Below are 19,919 nucleotides of genomic sequence, written 5' to 3'. Positions count from 1 at the left end.
TGACTTTAGAAGTGGAGTTCCAGGCAACAGGGCAGGTTGCTGGAGACAGTGTAGGGAAAAGGGAGCCCACAGTGAACCATTCCATCAGATTTAGCTCCATCCTCTGATAAGGCATCTTGTCTACTAATTTTGCAGTCTAAAGCATTTCAGGGAGATCTTTGGTTTAGAAAATCTTGTTATTTTAAGTTGAGGATTTTCTTTTAAATTCATAACCTAAATCTCATGTTAATTTCACTGGAGCCAAATTATATTATCTATTGTCAAGGCTGGAAGCAAGAAAATAGCAGTCTGTTCATCTGCTTTTCTATTAGAAAGGCCAAAAAGCAACAGACCAGTCACTGCGTTTCTATCACTACAGAATACAGGAAGTGCTGGCCCCTTTCTGGGACTGTAGGGCCATCTTATCTTAGATGAAGCTAGCTGTGTACATGCTGCAGTGTTTCTCCAAGTGCAGTTCACTTACCACTTGTGGACGTTATCCGTTGCTGATTTCCAGGCTGTATCCCTAGAGATTCTGTTTTGGTAGGGGTGGGCTGGGCCTAGGATCCTACCTTTTTAATTGGTCCCACTGGTGTGCATACAAATTTTTAGAACCATCACGTTCGAGCAAGGGTTGGGGAATTACAACCCACAAACCAAATCAGCCCACAGCTTTTTTTTTTTTTAAAGAAAGTTTTATTGGAATGCAACTACACTCACTTGTTTACGTATTACCTATGGCTGTTGTAGCATTGCAACCGCAGAGTTGAGTTATGGCAGACACCATAGAGCCTGTCCTGTAAAACCTAAAATGGCTACTCCCTGGCCCTTTTCAGACCTCTGCTCTAGAGCTCCATGACCATTTCTCCTTGAGTAATTTAAACTCTGTTGCAATCCTGATAATTCTAAAAGAAACCGTAGGTAGGATGACTCTTTTTATCAGAATTTAGTTTGAGTGTTTGTTAGTTCTTGCATAATCCACACTTTCTCTAAAACAAATCAGTGAACTCCTGGACTCCTGAGTATTCCACAGAGGTGTGTATTTCCTTGGTCCTGCCACAAGTGATTAGAACTTATTGGAAGTAAAACATATGGTTTCTATGATCTGTGTATCACATAACAGTTCTTAATAATCTCATGGATTAATAGACAGTCATCAAGTAGAGACTTCTTCATTTCTAAGCTCCAGAAACTAGATGACTTACCTAAACATCAAGAAGGAAAGCACTACTGTTTAAGTGAGGCGTTAATGGCTTTGGCTTAAGTTTAACAAAGCTAACCACATCCCCTCCCTTCAACCAGCCAGCTATCTGGCTCCTCTAGATGTACAGACATAAAGATATAGTGCTGCTAATATATTTTGACTTTTTCAAGTTATGCTATTTCCTCTATTCTTCAATAAATTAAGTTGGTAATCCAGAAATGAGATTTCATGTTTCTCTTTAGTAGAAATTAGCTTTTCTTGCTACCAACTTCAGACACTTGATGTATTCCTTTGTCCCTTACATTACTGTAAACCTAACATGGTGAGTTTTGTGGTATTTGACCTCTTAGGTGAAATCATTATTTTCACTTTGACTAACGCTGTTCTGTTCATGAAATAAAATTCTCTCTGTGCGTTTGATCTAATTCTCAGCAAGTGGAATCTAAATTGAATGATATAGCAATAGGAAGCAGATTGCTGATTGCCAAGAGCAGAGATTGGGGATTGGGGTAGAGAAAATAGGTGAAGGTGGTCAAAGGGTACAAACTTCCTATGAGAAGTTCTGGGGATGAAATGTATAGCATGTTGACTATAGTTAACAATCTTGTGTAGTCACCAGTCGTGTCCAACTCTTTTGCAACCACATGGACTGTAGGCCTCTCTGTCCGTAGGATTTCCCAGGAAAGAATACCAGAATAGGTTGCCATTTTCTCCTCCAGGGGATCTTCGTGATCCAGAGATTGAACTCATGTTTCCTGCATTGCAGACGGATTCTTTACTGCTGAGTCATCAGGGAAGCGCATGTTTATCAATACTATAATATATATTTGAATCTAATGGAGTAGATTTTTAAAATTCTCAATGCACACACAAATTGTAGCTATGTGAGGTGATAGGTTTGTTAACTAACTTTATTATGGTGATCATTTTACAAACATATATCAAATAATTGCATTGTATGCCTTAAATTTACACAATGTCATATCTCAATAAAAGTGGAAAAAAATAAATTGAATGATAAGTATTAGAGGTCAGCAGTGTCCTCTTTTTATTCTTCCCCCTCTTAGCCATGCCAGCTTCCTTTTGTTGTCCTGTGAGGCCCATAAAACATCAGAATGTGAATCTAGCTCCAAGTATACTGTAGTATCTTTTTGGGGGGCCATGCCACACAGCTTGTAGGACCTTAGTTCCCCAACCAGGCCACACCAGTGAAAGTACAGAGTCCTAACCACTGGACCACCAAGGAGTTCCCCTGTTGTGTAATACCTTGAGACAGAGGATATGGTGCTAGGCAAATAGATAAGGCAGCTCTGTCCTGGGTGTTGTGTTTGTTGCTAGGCCACCCTCTGTCCTAGGAGAGCTGAAGTGATTTGGGCTGCGTGAAAGAAACACTGTAGCCCAGAGATCATGAATGCATTTAGACTGTCTGATTTTAACAACTTGATTTCACCATAGACAAATCATGTGACACTGGGCAAGTAATCCAACTCCTTTGTGCTTATGTTCCCACAATAGGATTATTGTGAGGGATAAATGATACAATATACATTGTGAAGAGTTTAGCCTAATGCCTGGAATATGTTAAGCACTGCTTGAACAATTCAGAGACTCTGTGGTTTGAAATTCATAAAGTTCTAGCTGGACTTTTTTCTCTTCATTAATTCTGCCTCTCACAAAGGCAAACCAGTCTTATCTTACATTTCACCTCAATGTGATTCCTAAATCTGACTTATTTTCCTTCTTCCGAAATCCATACCCACAAACTCTGACTCTTTATTTCTATCGACCTTTCTTATCCCCACACTTTCCCAGATTGCCATCCAACTAACTCAAAACCTCAGTCATTTTTCCTTTCTCCCTCTCTCTGGCTCTATGCCCCCAGTTAGTCTTGCTCACTATTCCTTCCTTTTTGTCTTGATTCTTCCTACAAGAATTTATTACCACCTGCTGGGACTTCTGATAAAACCTCCTAGTTATGCTTTCAGTTGATCATCCTGTTGAAAGCTTGACCCATTCCAATCTGTCCCATGTATTACCACTAAGTTGGCCAGAGCTGTGACTTTTTTTTGTCCCTTTTTGGATCTGGTATAATTCATTCTGAAATTTTACATGCCACTAAACAAGATTTTGAAACTTTAATAAAATGTATCAGGACTTCCCTGGTGGTCCAGTGGTTAAGAATCTGCCTGCCAGTGCAGAAGGCATGGATTCTGTCTCTGGTCCAGGAAGACTCCACACTCTGCGGGGCAACTAAGCTAATGTGCCACAACTACTGAGCCCACATTCTAGAGCGTGTGCTCCACAACAAGAGAAGCCACTGCAGGGAGAAGCTTGTGTACCACAACTGGGGAGTAGCCCTCACTTATTGCAACCAGAGAAAGCCTGTGTAGCAACAAAGACCCAGCACACCAAAAACAAATAATTAAAAACTAAAATAAAAATCCCTTTAAAAATGTATCAGATGGGGGCACTTACTGTTTAAAAACTACAAATCATTTTCCCAAAGCATTGCTATGATTACCATTCTGTTGAAATCTTTCAGTATAAGGTAACTGGATGTATTCATTACTTGGTGATGGTTTCATGAATGTGTACACATACCAAAACTTTTTATGAAAGTTTGAAATGTGTAGTTTATTGTATGTCAGCACTACCTCAATAAAGGTTTGTTGTTTTTTTTTTTAATCAGTGTTTTCCTATTTCCCATCAAATAAAGCCTGACTTTTCAGCCTGGTATTCAAGTTCCCTCAGGGTCTGGCACCAACTGCCTTTTCTAGTGTTACGGATCAAGACTCTTTTCTCCATAAGCCATGCTCCAGTCAAACTGAGCCATCATTAAGCCACCCTCTGCCTACTGCTCTCTGTTTTCTATTGCTTTCTCTCAGGCTCTCCAGACATCTTCAAGACCCAGTTCAAATGTTCCTTCCTCTGTGAAGACTATACAGATAAGGGATTTCCCTGGTGGTCCAGTCGCTAAGACTCCACACTCCCAAAGCAGGGGGCCTGGGTTCGATCTTTGGTCAGGGAACTAGATCCCACATGCTTGCATGCTGCACCTGAAGATCCCACATGTTTTGACAAAGATCGAAGATCCCAAGTGCAGCAACTAAAACCTGGGGCAGCCAAATAAGTAATTTGTTTAAAGGCTATCTAGATAATCCAAGTAAGAAGAGATCTTTACCTTCTCATAATAGTTTTTTTTCTGGCTCTGACTCTGACTGTCTTCTCATAATTTTGTTTGCACCACACCTATGGTCTTATCACAAATGGTCTTGCTGCTAAGTCGCTTCAGTCATGTCCAATTCTGTGCAACCCCATAGACAGTAGCCCACGAGGCTCCCCCGTCCCTGGGATTCTTGAGGCAAGAACACTGGAGTGGGTTGCCATTTCCTTCTCCAATGCATGAATGTGAAAAGTGAAAGTGAAGTCACTCAGTTGTGTCCGACTCTTAGCGATCCCATGGACTGTGGCTTGCCAGGCTCCTCCGTCCACAGGATTTTCCAGGCAAGAATGCTGGAGTGGGGTGCCATTGCCTTATCTGACAAATGGTCTTAAATTATAGTTATTTGTGTGTTTACCTTTTTTGGACATAGTTGGCTTTTTAAGCAACCTCTACATCTGTTTCACTTTGATAGTATATTTCACAGGGTCCTTAACACTAGGCAGATCTCCCCATTCTTACCACTTGTTAAGAACATGAGCCAGGCAAAAAACCAGTTCAAAAAACTCTCCATTGTTTTTTAATCTTAATATAGTTGAAAACTTCTAGAACAGCAGGTAACCCCGTTGTCCTGAGACATGTTAATAAACTGGGGGAAATACTCTTGTTCGATTGAGTGTGGTAAACACTGCATCTTATACCCTCCCTCTGCATTCGTGATATAGCATAGTGGAGGCACTGAAAAGTCCTGAAGTGAGGAAAACAGTTAAACTTTAACCTAGGTCACAAAAATAAATATAATTTAAGACCACCTGTGATAAGATCATAGATGTGGACCTCTCAAATGTGTGTGTGGGTAGCAATTTAGATGTCCCATGATAACATCAAACTCATTGTGTTTAAAACAGGACCACTTTTTTTTCCTCTTTAAACCCATTTCTAGGTAAAGCCATTCCTTTCCTCTCCCTGCCAAGAAGTCAACAGTGAAGGCCCCCATCACGGGGATTATTGAAATAGTCTCCCAGACCTGCCTTTAGGTTTGAATTACTCCAAACTCATTTCAGAGTAATATTACAAACATGCAAAAGTGATCATTTTGCTCAGAGGTTTAAAACTGGAAAGTGGGTCTCTGTTGCTTGTATCAGGAGAAAATGCAAACCACTTTAGAAGCCACACAAGGTCATTCATGATCAGGCCCCTTATCTGCCTTTCTAACCTTATTTATTGCTTTCCTAGCCTCATTACCCTCCTTGTTTCAGTCCCACCAATTCACCTAAGTTGCTTTCATTTTCAAGATTAATATTTATTAACACCATTTGCTTGGACTGGATGCCCCTTTCGCCTCATATCCCTCACCCCCTCATTTCCAGTGACTTAGTTCAAGATCACACAGACACTCTGCTTTATCCAGAGCTCGGGCTTTGGTTGGTTCTTGGATGGGGCTTCCCTGGTGGCTCTGATGGTAAAGAATCTGCCTGCAATGCAGGAGACCTGGGTTTGATCCCTAGGTTGGGATCCCTGGGAAGATCCCCTGGAGGAGGGAATGGCTATCCACTCCATTATTCTTATCTGGAGAATCCTGTGGACAGAGGAGCCTGCAGGGCTACAGTCCATGGGGTCGCTAAGAGTTGGACATGACTGAGTGACTTGACTTTCACTTTGGATGTACTGAGCACTCCTGGGCTGACTCTGCTAATCTGTTCCTGCCAATTCCCTCCTTCAGCTGGACCTTCATCCTCCTTTTCTGTTCTAAAGAAGTACAGCCTTGACACATTAAATAAGTTCTCCTCAGCTCCTGAGATTTGAGGTCAAGTGTATGGGTGTGAGAGTTGGACTATGAAGAAAGATGAGCGCCGAAGAATTAATGCTTTTGAATTGTTGTGTTGGAGAAGACTCTTGAGAGTCCCTTGGACTGCAAGGAGATCCACCCAGTCCATTCTAAAGGAGATCAGTCCTGGGTCTTCTTTGGAAGGACTGATGCTAAAGCTGAAACTCCAATACTTTGGCCACCTCATGCGAAGAGTTGACCCATTGGAAAAGACTCTGATGCTGGGAGAGATTGGGGGCAGGAGGAGAAGGGGATGACAGAGAATGAGATGGCTGGATGGCATCACGGACTCGATGGACGTGAGTCTGAGTGAACTCTGGGAGTTGGTGATGGACAGTGAGGCCTGGCGTGCTGTGATTCATGGGGTCGCAAAGAGTCGGACACGACTGAGCGACTGAACTGACTGACTGACTGACTGAGACTTGGGTTGTATCCTCCCTGCCCACAGCTCCAAGTGGGAAGGTTGCTCAGCTTCTGAGAGGCTCCATGTTTTTATTTGTACAATGGCCCGGATGATAATCCCTATCTCACAGGATTGTCGTGAGAAGTGTGTCAGAGTCTGTGGTAAGGCAGTTGGCACAGTGTCAGGCAGAGGCTCTAAAAACTTCTCCTGAGCAATTCACCCATCATTCTGTTGCAGTGAAAAGGAAAAAAGAAGAATGAGTTTTTCCTGTCTTTCCTGAGAACAAAGAAGGTATCAGTGAGCAAACCTTATCACTCCTGTGCTAAGTCACTTTAGTCATGTCCAACTCTTTGCAACCCCGTGAACTGGGGCCCACCAGCCTCCTCTTCTGTGGGATTCTCCAGGCAAGTACACTGGAGTGGGTTGCCTTTCCCTCCTCTAGGGGACCTTCCTGACCGAGGGATCGAACCTGTGTCTCTTATGTCTCCTGCACTGGCAGGTGAGTTGAACTGTGGTGTTGGAGAAGACTCTTGAGAGTCCCTTGGACTGCAAAGAGATCCAACCAGCCCATTCTGAAGGAGATCAGCCCTGGGATTTCTTTGGAAGGAATGATGCTAAAGCTGAAACTCCAGTACTTTGGCCACCTCATGTGAAGAGTTGACTCATTGGAAAAGATTCTGATGCTGGGAGGGATTGGGGGCAGGAGGAGAAGGGAATGACAGAGGATGAGATGGTTAGATGGCATCACTGACTCAATGGACGTGAGTCTGAGTGAACTCCGGGAGTTGGTGATGGACAGGGAGGCCTGGCGTGCTGCGATTCATGGGGTTGCAAAGAGTTGGACACGACTGAGCGACTGAACTGAACTGAACTGAGCTCCATCTGGGAAGCCCCTTGATCACTCTTAGGTTTACTTTATTTTTTATTTTTTGGTTTAGTATGGTTTATTAAGCTGTGCCTTAGTACAGACACTGGGGCTTGCCCATGGTGCTCTTAATGTACACGGCCCTTACGTTCTGCCAATTTTTCTTGAGCAATGATACCAGGAAGTTGACAGCTAAGTGGATGTTGTACACAAGCTCATCATCTGTCATCTTCACGTGGCCAACAGCCACTGCCAGACACAGCACCTTCTTCATCTGGAACTTGATCGTGGACTTCACTTCATCAACTTTGGCCACCATGTTCTCATTGTGGGTCAGCAAGGAAGGGAACTTGCCAGCCTTGTTCAGGCCTGGGCCCAGGATTCGGGGGATCTGCTTGATCAGAGACTCTGAAGCCAAAAAGGCATCATATTTCTTGGCCAGCTTCTTGACCAGTTTCTTATTCTTGTTGAGTTTTTTCAGTGCCTCGATGTCCATGTGGGGGATATCCACAGCCTTGGCCTCATCACAATGCTGCTGGTCCCCCAAGACACACACGGAGAACTTGGGGCGGGGAGTGGACTTAAGCCTGACGGTGCCCGAGAAACGTTTGTCCTTCTGAGGGTCATAGTTCTTCAGGCTGATCTGAAGCTCCTCCGTCTCCAAAAACTTTCCGCGCTTGCGCTGGTTCCCGTGCAGGACTTCACGCACCGCCTTGTAGAGGGTGTCGCGGGAGACTTTGCTGCTCATAGTTCCCTAAGCCACGATAACCGGAAAAGAGCTTAGGTTTACTTTAAACAACTGTTCCTAATCTAGTTTGTTCCTAATGTAGTCTGTAACTGTTTGCTTTTCTGCCCTCTAACTCTGCATTAGCTACCTTTTGTACCTATTATTCTTTGACTCTATGCTAATTACATCCTATATCTGGTGCTCACCTTTACAGCACTCTCTCTGCAGACCCCACCTGGTAGTTTTTCTCCTTGTATTATAGAAAGAAGGCCCAGGAGTGCACTACACAAAAGACAGTGGACAATTATTGGGCTACCTGACACCAGCCCGTGACTATTTTTGAAACAATGCAAGAGGAAGAATACAAGATCTTTATACTTTTGTTCCTCATCACCTACCCCAGCTGGGAGCCCTCATCATGTATAAGCCTTTAGACTCCTCATGGAAGTTGGGGGCACAGTTCTTGGGCACGAGCCTGTTGTGTCTGCCCTCTGTTGTCTAAGGATTAATGCCACCTTTCTATTTCCTCCAAACTGTCTCTGTATTTTTTTATTCAGCTTCAGTGGGCACAGAAACCCAAGACTTTTGGCAGCATCAGCTCCTTCATTCAGCAAATGGTTGCATGCTTCCTCTGCCGGCATGTGCCTAAGACAGGAGGAATGAGGGCAGGGCACAACCACTGAAAGAGTGACAGCCATTGAGGACACAGCAAAAGCTGGTTAGAACCTACTATGCCCACGATAGCAGAAGATTTGACTTCCAGTGGACCTTGATCATTATTCTTCACTCATTGTAATACATAAGTTAGGTCACACACACCACAGGCACCAGGACATTTATGACTGACCATAAAAGGCCAAAATTGGGTGGTAGCCCAATTCCTTGAAATCCCCACCCCTTCCCCAAAGTAGCTGGCATAATATTGCCACTCACTGGACTATGAAATTACCCAACCCATAAACACTAAACACGCCCACACCTCAGGGCACTCTTGCCTCCTGACACAGACCACATTCTGTCTATAAAATGTGTATCTCTGCTTTCACTTCACTATGGCTCACTCTTGAATTATTTTCTGCCTCAGAAAAGGACCTTCACTTGGAATCTACCCCAGAGGCTCACCCAAGACCTAGAACATGATCATCCTCTCATGCCTCATTTTCTTGCAATCTCTTTATAAAAGATATTAATAAATCCACTTCTTGCCTATCACTTTGCCCAGGTGGCTCAGTGGTAAAGAATCCACCTGACAATGCAGGAGACGCTGGAGACATGGGTTTAATCCCTGGGTTGGGAAGATCCCCTGGAGGAGGAAATGGCAACCCACTCCAATGTTCTTGCCTGGGAAATCCCATGGACAGAGGAGCCCAGCGGCTACAGTCCACGGGGTCACAAAGAGTCGGACACAACTGAGCAACTGGACATGCATGCGCATGCACCTTCCCTTACTAGAATAAAGGGTCCTTGAATGAGGACAATTTGTTGTTCACTTCTGAAGCTTCCCTCTTCCCCGTTCTCTTGCATGTATAGGGATTTCATAAATATTCATTAAATGGACAAATGAAGGAAAAATGAATGACCAATCAAATGAAAACTGAGACTTCAGGTTTGATTATATTTTGAACAAGACACCAAGCCTCACTAAGAGCTCTAACTCTATCAAAAAAAAAAGGTGAATTTCTTCAATTGAAAATTATCAGTTGACCTTTGCCTCTTGATTGTTTCTTAAACCAAAGGCAGAGTGTGATTCCTTGTGTAGCACATGGGAAGTTGACTGTGAAGCTCATGACTGGTGGACTGAAAAACATAATGAGATCCCAGAATGCTGCAATGACTAGAAGCCGATTGGAAGATGGGTAGGGGACTTTCCAGCTGTGGATGATGTGAAAACGAGCAAAGCAAATTAGCTGCATTAGAGGTGTTTTGATTATTATTGGAGTAAATTGCTTTACAGTGATGTGTTAGCTTCTGCTGTATAACAACTTGACTCAGCTATAAGCATACATTTATCCCCTCCCTCTTGAACCTCCCTCCCACCTCCCAGGTCATCACAGACACCAAGCTGAGCTCTCTGTACTCTACAGCAGCTTCCCACTAGCTGTCTCTTTTATACAATATTACTAATTACTAGAAAAGTGCAAATCAAAACTATAATGAGGTATCAGGACACACTGGTTAGAATGGCCATCACGAAAAAAAAAAAATCTACAAATAATAATTGCCAGAGATGGTGTGGAAAAAAGAGGTGTTTTATAAGCCTCCTCAGTGTTCATTTCTAAAAAGAGAAGTAGTTGATTCTGGAGATAAAGAAGGTCATTTCTTTCTGGGCCGCTGAAGCCCTTTGGGGGGGACTCTGCCTCAGTAATAGCACCATTTCCTTTATAACACTAGCCCTGCTGCTTGGTCAGCTACATTCAGGGAAGTACTGTTTGCCAGGTTTCTGGTCCTCCCTGTAGGGAAAGCCCATCTGCTCCTGGCATAGTGAAGGTGCCCAGGCAAAGACAAGCAGAGACTGTGCCAGGCAAGAGACCTAGAGTTAACCAATGGAATGAGTAACCAAGTCAGAGTGGATGTCTCACCAAGGCCTAACCACAATAGTTAGTTATCACAGTAGAGCTATTTTAGGTATGCTCAAAACCATGTGAAGTCCTGTGGGCCACACAAATGTACAGAAGACGTTATCATTGCCTTTGATAAGCTTAAAACTATAAGAGGCATTTTATATGTTTTCCTTTGAATAATTTCCTCTTTTAAATAAACTTATGGGAGACAAAGAACGTGTGGAGAAACTAAGCTTCCATAGCCGAACATAAAGACATACTGAAGAAATTCAGATTTAGAGAAATTCATAGTGAGATGGAGTTGGGGCAGGATCTTTGAAGCAAGGAGTAACTAACTAGGCTTTATTTTTATCTTGGCAAAAACCGGGGGAAATGATGAGAAGTAACCAAAGATATCGGAGAAGGCAATGGCAACCCACTCCAGTGTTCTCGCCTGGAGAATCCCAGGGACGGGGGAGCCTGGTGGGCTGCCGTCTATGGGGTTGCACAGAGATGGACACGACTGAAGTGACTTAGCAGCAGCAGCAGCCAAAGGTATGGCCGTAGAATGAACAAAGTCTTAGCGTGATGTGGTTGGATAGGTTGGTTGGGGATATTTGATGAGGAAGGGCTTGGTGACAATCTGAGGAAGCTGTACTGGTTCCCATCGACTATCAGTAAGGACTTCTGTTGTTCTGCATTAAAGAGAAGTCTTCACTTTTTAAAAAATTTACTTATTTGTCTGTGCCAGGTCCCAGTTAGGGCATGGAAGCTCTTTGATCTTCATTGTGGTGTGCAGGATCTTAGTTATGGCATGTGGGATCTAGTTCCCTGTTAGGAATCGAACCTGGGCCTCCCACATTGGGAGCATGGAGTCCCAGCCACTGGACCACCAGGGAAATCCTGAGTCTTAACTTTTATCCAGCCTTAGTTACCAACAGATACTAGATTGGGAAGATACAGATAGGAAGAGGACTAAGAGCTTATCACTGCAGGAATCCAAATGTGAAATGGGGATGCTGGTATACATGGGAACAGAGAAGACAAGTTGAAGTTGAAAGACATGGTAACCAAGAAGATGCTTATGAAGCACTGAGTGATTCACAGATACGCAAAGGCTATATAAGATCAATGGTCCTGGGATATAAGGGAAGGCAGGAGTAGTGAAATTAAAGCCGAGACTAATAAGTGGCTTTTCAAGGTAAAACGTGCCTCCTCAGAGAGAAGGATGTTCTGAGAAAATGGAATGTCTTTCTTGTCTAGTTTATCTTGTCCTAATGATTCACTGATATTCTCTTTGGTTAAAGATTTTTTGTCCTCTAACTCCCAATCCCCATGACACTGATGTTTCCCCTTAAACTGGCACATTCCCCTCTGGTCGGAACAGGTGACAGAGTGATTGACGCCCCTCCCTGTTGTCATCTTTCTTCTGAACAAATACCAGCAGCAGGTGAGGCAGCAGTGAGATGTTCCTTCCTGACTCCTTTTCAGGCGCTACAGTTTTACTTTCCACTTGAGCCCGCCTTTGATGGTTCTGATAAAGTGTTTATGACTCTTTTACTGCATGGAACTGTTGTGTTCACTTAGGGTTTATGCTGGACTGGTTTAAGTGGTTCATTGTAAAAACTCTTCGATTCTTTAAGATATTTGCTAATCTTTGCTGAATGACTGTTTTCCTTCACCAGCTCTTGATCTACCCACAAGATACAAATGAGTCAACAGAATTGTTATCAAAAAGAATTATGCTCCTATTGTCCTCCAGTACCTGTAAAAAGAAGTGTGAACAATTAAGTAGTAACCTAGATTTATTAAACATAAAACAAGTGCTTTGTTTTCACCTTCAGTTTGTTTTTTGCTTGCTTGAGTGGTCTGCTCAGGAAATGGCCTTTTGGCTAAGTGGGTTTCTGAGGTTTAGTTATTTCACGATATTTCTATATCTTTGGTTTGAGAGTGGAACAGAATCCTGAGCATTGCTGCTTGGTTTTAAAGATCTGCAGTTCTGCTAAGACGCTATTTTCAGATCCTCATACGTTGGATCTCAGCAAGTTTTTCTTTCTTATTGACTTTCTTATTTTCTTTCTTATCTCTATCTTATCCCTCCCTAAAAAGAGAATAAAGTTAGAAAGGGATTATTCTGAAATATGGGCTCAAGGAAAGTAGATGTAAATTTTATTCTATGAGCTGTCTGTCTGTTACTTTACCAGTCAAGTTCTGATTTTGATTGAAGTGAAGACATTCTAAGGTCACAGAGTTTATGTAACTGTAGGTCTCTCAGCTGTCCAAATATAGGAAATCACTTTTTTTCAGGGTTATTCTTTCCTACTTTGCAAATAAGCAAATTCATTCAGAATATTTTAATTTTTACCAGTAATTAAATCTATATCTTTAGTTCTGAGATGCTTTATGAACTGGTTAATTGTTTTTCATCATGTTCTGGCTTGTTCACTATTGTATATGCAGCCCTTAATATAGTCCAATACTTAGCATTCAGTGGAAACTCAATAAATTTTTTGAACAGATTAATGGATTTTTGCAAGGGTGGTTTTTTTTTTCTAATTTAAAAAATGGTATGATAATTTTAAAAGAAGAACTTTAAAAACCATCCTTAATCCCAACACTTATTCAATTGATTCTTTTTTTTTTTAATCTTTTAGTCTTCATTTAGCCATGTGTGTACTTTCACATGGTTTTAGTCATGGTGAACTTGAAATTTTGTCTTTAAGATTTCCCCAGACTTCCCTAGTGGTACAGTGGATAAGAATCTGCCTGTCAGTGCAGGGGACATGGGTTCTATCCCTGGTCTGGGTAGACTCTGCATGCCCCGGAGCAGTTAGGCCTGTGTGCTACAACTACTGAGTCCAAGCGCTGCAACCACTGGAGCCTGTGCACCTGGAGCCTGGGCTCTGCAGGAAGAGAGGCCACTGCCATGCGAAGCCTGTGCGCCACAAGGAAGGCTAGACCCCACTCGCTGCTACGAGACAAAGCCTTGGAGGAGCAGTGAAGACCTGGTACAACCAATACAAAGATAAGTTCCCCCATATTTTTGTTTTTAAAAAGCCAAATTGAATTGTATTATCTAGAGCAGCAAGAAATTCTAAATTTAAAGCTAGTGGGGAATAATTTAAGAACTGTTACTCTTGGATGCGAAGAGTTGACTCAGTGGAAAGACTCTGATGCTGGGAAGGATTGGGGGCAGGAGGAAAAGGGGACGACAGCGGATGGCATCACCAACTCGATAGACATGAGTTTGAGTAAACTCCGGGAGTTGGTGATGGACAGGGAGGCCTGGTGTGCTGCAATTCATGGGGTCACAAAGAGTCAGACACGACTGAGCGACTGAAGGGAACTGAACTCTTGCTACGTAGTTAGAATAGAAAAAGGAGTCCAAAATGCTGACGGCTAAAAGACAAAGAAAGGAAAAAGCCCACGAAAATGGAAAAACGAAAAGCCACGGACTGGACTGAGAACCTCCCGTGAAACAAACAGGCCCCCTTCCTGGCTAGCTCTAATTTGCATAGGGCAGGCTCAGCAGGGAGGAGATAAAACAGATAAACAGAGGAAGCCAAGAAGGATTGAGGCCTTGAGGATGTACTATCCTTTGTTTATGGAATAAATAAAACTCTGAGCTGTAACAAAGAGCTGTAACACTGGTCCGCTGTTTGAAATCTTTGTGGTGGTGAGACAGAACTGAGGAAATTACACACTCTTCTGACATTCTGCTCTCAACAAGTGTTGAAAATACGGTTCATTTTATTAGGTGGACCTAAACTGAAATTCTTCATTGACTTCACATTGCCTGTAAGCAAGATACCTCAGTGACCTTTCCTTCCCTGTTATGAGGCTCAATAAAGCAGTTGCAGCCAAATAGTGTTCAGAATCATTTCCTAAAGAAAGTTTGAATAATGTTGCAAAACAGAAAGGATTGCTAATAGCAAATAGAGGAAGTTCCAACAGCACATTTCCAAATCTTCTTCACGATTATTTCAGACTCATTTTGTTAACATCTTATTTACTGATCTTCTGTCCTCAAATAGAGACATTATACTGATTTTTGGTTCGTTATCACACCAAATGAGACACGCTTGGGTAGGCTTGTACCCATTGAGGAGAGAACTCATGTAAGCTGATACATGGGAGCTTTTTCTAGAACAGCCTCCCTATCAGGGCCAAAACCCTACCTGAACAGTGTGGCTTCCAGAATCAATGGCTTTTCTCCAGGCTTTGGTTGCAGAGTATATATATCTTCTCTAGAAATAGTTCTTCAGGCTTTCTGCCCTAAAAGGTGTATTACTGTCAGCAAAGTGGTTGATTTGACTCTTTTTCTGTTCCTTCATATTTTACTGGGACTTCCCAAGTGACACTAGTGGTAAAGAACCCACCTGGCACTGCAGGAGATGCAGGAGACCTGGGTTTGATCCCTGGGTCAGGAAGATCTGCTGGAGGAGGATGTGGCAACCCCTTCTTGCCTGGTTACTCTCTTTCTGCTCTCTCATATTTTACTAGCATGAACACAGGGGATTTTGTGTCAGCTTCCTGGTCAGGTCCTCTTCATGGGGGCCACTGTGCTCGTGGATCCCGTGTAGGCCAGGGCTCTTAGTCTTTATATCCAGAAACCAAGTGAAGCTCAGAAAGTGCTGGAAGGTGGGGGTGGGGGTCCTGAAAAGCTGTACTTCCCTTACTGGAGGTGAGCACTTCCCCAGCCCTGGGAGAGACACAGACTCTCAGAAGCAGCTGACTTTGCTTCATCTGAAAGAGAGTTAGGTCTATAGGGCAGAAGCAAAAATTCAACAAAAATGCCTTCTCTGATGGACAGACGTTTGCCACTGATCACACTGACAAGAAAGCTATAGAAGGTGTCTTAACTCTAAACAGTGTCTCCAAACTGTTTCCTCTTCTGGACCCACAAGAACTTTTACGGAGTTCTTTTGGGACATGAGGAAATAGAAGGTGTCAACAGGGGAAATGAGAGGTGGCAGAAACCATCCAGGAAACCTGTAATTCTGCCTTTTCTCTAGATAATTGCCGTTTGCTTACAGGCGATGGAATGGAGTAGTCTCAGAGATAAGCAGACCACACATACGTTGTGTTCTAGCTACCCTCTTGTTTGTTAAAAACCTGAACTGCAACCAGGTTGCTTTCCTGAGAAGGAAGGCGCTAGGGCCCAGGAGTGAGGGTGCTGGCTTTGTTGTGTGACCACAGAGGCTGGTTACATACTAATTTCCTCTAGGGCTTGTGATGAAGTCAGTAAACCACAGCCTTCAACATGCTCTGCTCAAGCAGCTTCAGTGGCTTCTCAGTGCTGTCTCGGCCATGACACACATCTGACATGCCCTCCCTTAACCCACTCGTAGACTGTCTCTCTTCCCCTGCAGTATGGACCAAAGAGAAATTCTGCAGAAGTTCCTGGATGAGGCACAACACAGGAAAAGTAACAAAGAGGAGTTTGCTAATGAATTTCTGGTAAGTTCTATGTGTGACACTCTCAGACTATTTACAAAGACTGTTTGATGACAGTGGTTCAACTCTCATAGATCAAGTTGTTCGTCGGATAAAGTGAATTTCAGAACTTTCAGGGGAAGAAGGCAACCTAAAAGTTTGATTTCTCTAAGTGGTTTGTGTGTATTCTAGTTATTCTCTCCAAAATACAGTTTTAAATCTTTTCCTTGCTAGTTCTTAGACTTTGACTAGGACTCCTATAGATGACATACATAATTCCAGTTGCATAAATATGATATTAATTGAACATCTGGAGTTCCCAGGTATGTGAGTTGGGTTTATGCTTCAAACAGCTAATTTTAATTAATGTCAAGAGAAAAGAAACCAAGACTAACTTTTCATGGAGCATTATGCTTTTATGGAACCCTCCTGTGGGTTCCATTTGGATGACAAAAACTCTTGAAGAGCACCCTAACTACTCTCTGCCATATTCATTTTTGCTTTTTTTAAATGAAGAAAAAATATGAGAACATGTGCTTTTACAGGAACAGGGTTTCCTTAATCTTCTTTTGCTTGGAGAGGTGGAATGGCTAGGATGGAGAGTAGAGAAAGGTGAGGGAGATGGAGAGAAACATAGGCACAAGGTAGCTTAAGGTTTGGTTACCTAGAGGGACACTGTATTTCCTCCAGCAGAACGGTGCTTATTGATGCAGGGGCAACTGGGTCAGCCTCATTCATCTTATAACCCAGCACATCAGATGACATAGGATGTCTGAGAGTACTTATCATGTATTTTGGAATACCTCCAGCTGGTGTTTCGGCTCTGTAAGAACTTCAAACCTTACCTTTTCAGTTGTGAGGATATTGAAAAAATAAGAGAATTTAAGTGTGAAGTCTAAAATTAAATCATGACTGTCATCAACCAAATTATCAACTACTTGGCATGTTCCTTAATCTCACCGAGTCTCTATTTTCTGAGTTCTGAAACAGGGATAATAATTTATGTCCTAACTCTCTGCACAAGATTATTGTGATGGCTAAAGATCAATACTAATACTTAAATGTGACCATTCATTCAGTAAATTTATTGCGCACGTGCTATGTATCTAGTTCCAGGCACCAAGGAGATAGCAGTGAACAAAAAACCTTTGCCCTCATGGAGCTAACATTCTGATGTGTTCGTGCTAAGTTGTTTCAGTCATGTCCGACTCTGTGTGACCCTGTGTACTGTAGCCCACCAGGTTTCTCTGACCATGGGATTCTCCAGGCAAGAATACTGGAGTGGGTTGCCATGCTCTCCTCCAAGGGATCTTCTCGACTAGATAGTAAGATGTGAAAACACTCTGCAGATTCTTGAGTGATTAGATATCATGATGTGATCTCGTATTATGATAGAAACCCCTGTGTCAGCTCAACTTCGATAATACCGTGGTATCATGAAAAATGACACTCTAGTTCCCACTGGCCAGACAGTCTGAATCCCTCTAGTAGAATTAGCAGGGAGGGAGGGGAGGTGGAAAGCCTGGCCTATGTGTCTTAAACATGTACCTGGCCCTCGGCTAGAACTCCTGAGCCAAATATCTCCAATACAGAGAGGTAAGAAGCAAGCTGAGGGGGCAGGGGCAGCCTCTGTTTTATTTTGGTTGTGTTTTAGAAAGTAATATAGACTACCTCTCTGATATTTTACCTCTTCTTAGCTCAGTCATTATAACCTCTCACCAAATTATAGCAGCTACCTCACCTCCTGTTTTCTCTGCTCTAGTCTTGCCCTACCTTCAATTTTCCATTTGACACTCAAGTGATCTTTTAATACCACCAAGTGATCTGGTTATTTTTTTTTCCCTGCTTAAAAACCTTTTATAGTTTGTGTTTTTTCCAGCTGTTTAAAATTGTGATAATACACATTTAGAAAACTACATAAAACCCAAGTATAATTGTAAAGTAACCACCACTCAGGTCAAAGAACAGAACACTGTCAGCCCCAGAAGAACTCCATGTGTCCCTTCCTCATCAGATCCCTCGCCCCCACCTTTGCCCCCACACCCACCCTACCCTGCTTTGCCCAAGGAATAATCACTCTCCTGACTTTTATATTAATCACTTCCTTGCTTTTCTAGCTCCTAATTTTGAGAACCTTGTTTTTGGGTCGTGATTAAGTGGAACCTCACTGTTCACTGACTCATGTCCTCCAGTGGAAAAACAGAGTCTTTCCCTCAACCCCACCTAAATGTTCAGCTGAGATACCAGAAAGAGTAGCTTAGGGGGAGGTGGGGGGTGGTGAAAGGGGCCAGGATGCTGGCTGGGACAAGGTAAATACTGCTCTTCAATAGGAAGGCTTTCCACCTGGTCATGTCCCCATTCCATCTTCAGCTCTGAATATATTCTCCCAGGATTTGATGTTTCTGAAATTTGAGGGCTGATTCTGTGACACATGGCCACTGCTGGCCTAAATGGGAGTGTCTCTGCAGGAATTGACTTCCCTGGTGGCTCAAACGGTAAAGTGTCTGCCTACAATGAGGGAGACCGGGGTTCGATCCCTGGGTTGGGAAGATCCCCTGGAGAAGGAAATAGCAACCCACTCCAGTACTCTTGCCTGGAAAATCCTATGGATGGAGGAGTCTGGTAGGCTACAGTCCATGGGGTTGCAAAGAGTTGGACACGACTTAGCGACTTCACTTCACTTCTGCAGGAATTATCGAAAGATATCTCTACTTCCAGGTAGATACTCTGTACACCCTGCCCCCACTGGTTCATGGCTTAGATGTCAGTCCCCACTTCCCCCTTGGTCAAGTATTTCTGTGCAGCGCACAAAGCCCTGCTATGACAGCTAGAGCCGGTACTGGGCTGCTTTGGTCTTTTTCTCATGCCAAGGTCTTTTTCCCAAGGTAAGGCTAAACTCAATAATCCTCCTATTTTGTTGTTGTCTAAAATTTTTATTTATCTTTTATTTATTTATTTTTATTATTTTTGGCTGCACTGGGTCTTCACTGATGCACTCAGGCTTTCTCTAGTTGCAGCAAGCGGGGGCTACTCTAGCTGCAGCGCTCTGGCTTCTCATCGCAGTGGCTTCTCTTGTTGTGGAGCACAGACTCTAGGGCACACAGGCTTCAGAAGTTGCAGAATGTGGGCTCAGTAGTTGCGGCTCACGGGCTCTAGAGCATGTGAGCTTCAGTAGCTGTAGCACCTGGGCTTAGTTGCCCTCATGGCATGTGGAATCTTCCCAGACCAAGGATTAAACCTTTGTCTCCTGCACTGGCAGTCTTAACCTCTGGACCACCAGGGAAGTCTCTCAATAATACTTCTGTAGTTGAAACTATCACTGTGAGTGAAGTCACTCAGTTGTGTCCGGCTCTTTGTGACCCCATGGACGGTAGCCTACCAGGCTCCTCTGTCCATAGGATTTTCCAGGCAAGAGTACTGGAGTGGGTTGCCATTTCCTTCTCCAGGAGATCTTCCCGACCCAGGGATTGAACCCAGGTCTCCCACATTGTAGGCAGACGCTTTACCATCTGAGCCACCAGGGAAGAGACCACTCCTATAAGGTTCTCATGCCTTCATTCAAATATTTATTGAGTGCTTACTATGTGCAAAACATTGTGCTGGATACTGGTTCTGTGATACTCCATGCTTTAGCGGAGCTTATCTTTATAAGACATTAGAGATGTCTTAGAGAGGCAGACATTACACAACTAATTACTCTATTAAATATTTAATTATAATTGTGATAGTCTTGGTGAAATGTCAAGGAAACATCACATCCATTATCTTATTTATTAC

At 43.1% G+C, this 19,919-nt stretch overlaps 1 protein-coding gene and 1 pseudogene across 2 annotated transcripts in view; one reads left to right on the top strand and one right to left on the bottom strand.

The window, feature by feature from the left end:
• The window catches only part of LOC138446416 (large ribosomal subunit protein uL1 pseudogene), a 94,137-nt pseudogene that overhangs the window by 17,492 nt on the left and 56,726 nt on the right, over nucleotides 1–19,919 (bottom strand).
• The window catches only part of PTPN22 (protein tyrosine phosphatase non-receptor type 22), a 59,451-nt gene continuing 54,954 nt past the window's right edge, over nucleotides 15,423–19,919 (top strand). The window contains exon 1 of one of the 2 annotated variants that reach the window (XM_069601089.1): nucleotides 15,423–16,166. In XM_069601089.1, the coding sequence (XP_069457190.1) occupies nucleotides 16,080–16,166 (87 nt within the window). In that variant the 5' untranslated portion in view covers nucleotides 15,423–16,079. The remainder of the gene's footprint in view (nucleotides 16,167–19,919) is intronic. The other variant, XM_069601095.1, reaches the window with a different exon arrangement.

Source organism: Ovis canadensis, chromosome 1 (assembly GCF_042477335.2).
Source record: "Ovis canadensis isolate MfBH-ARS-UI-01 breed Bighorn chromosome 1, ARS-UI_OviCan_v2, whole genome shotgun sequence".
NCBI classification, from domain to species: domain Eukaryota; kingdom Metazoa; phylum Chordata; class Mammalia; order Artiodactyla; family Bovidae; genus Ovis; species Ovis canadensis.
The sequence above is the reverse complement of the archived record's forward strand: the minus strand, read 5'-3'. Positions and strand labels throughout refer to the sequence as shown.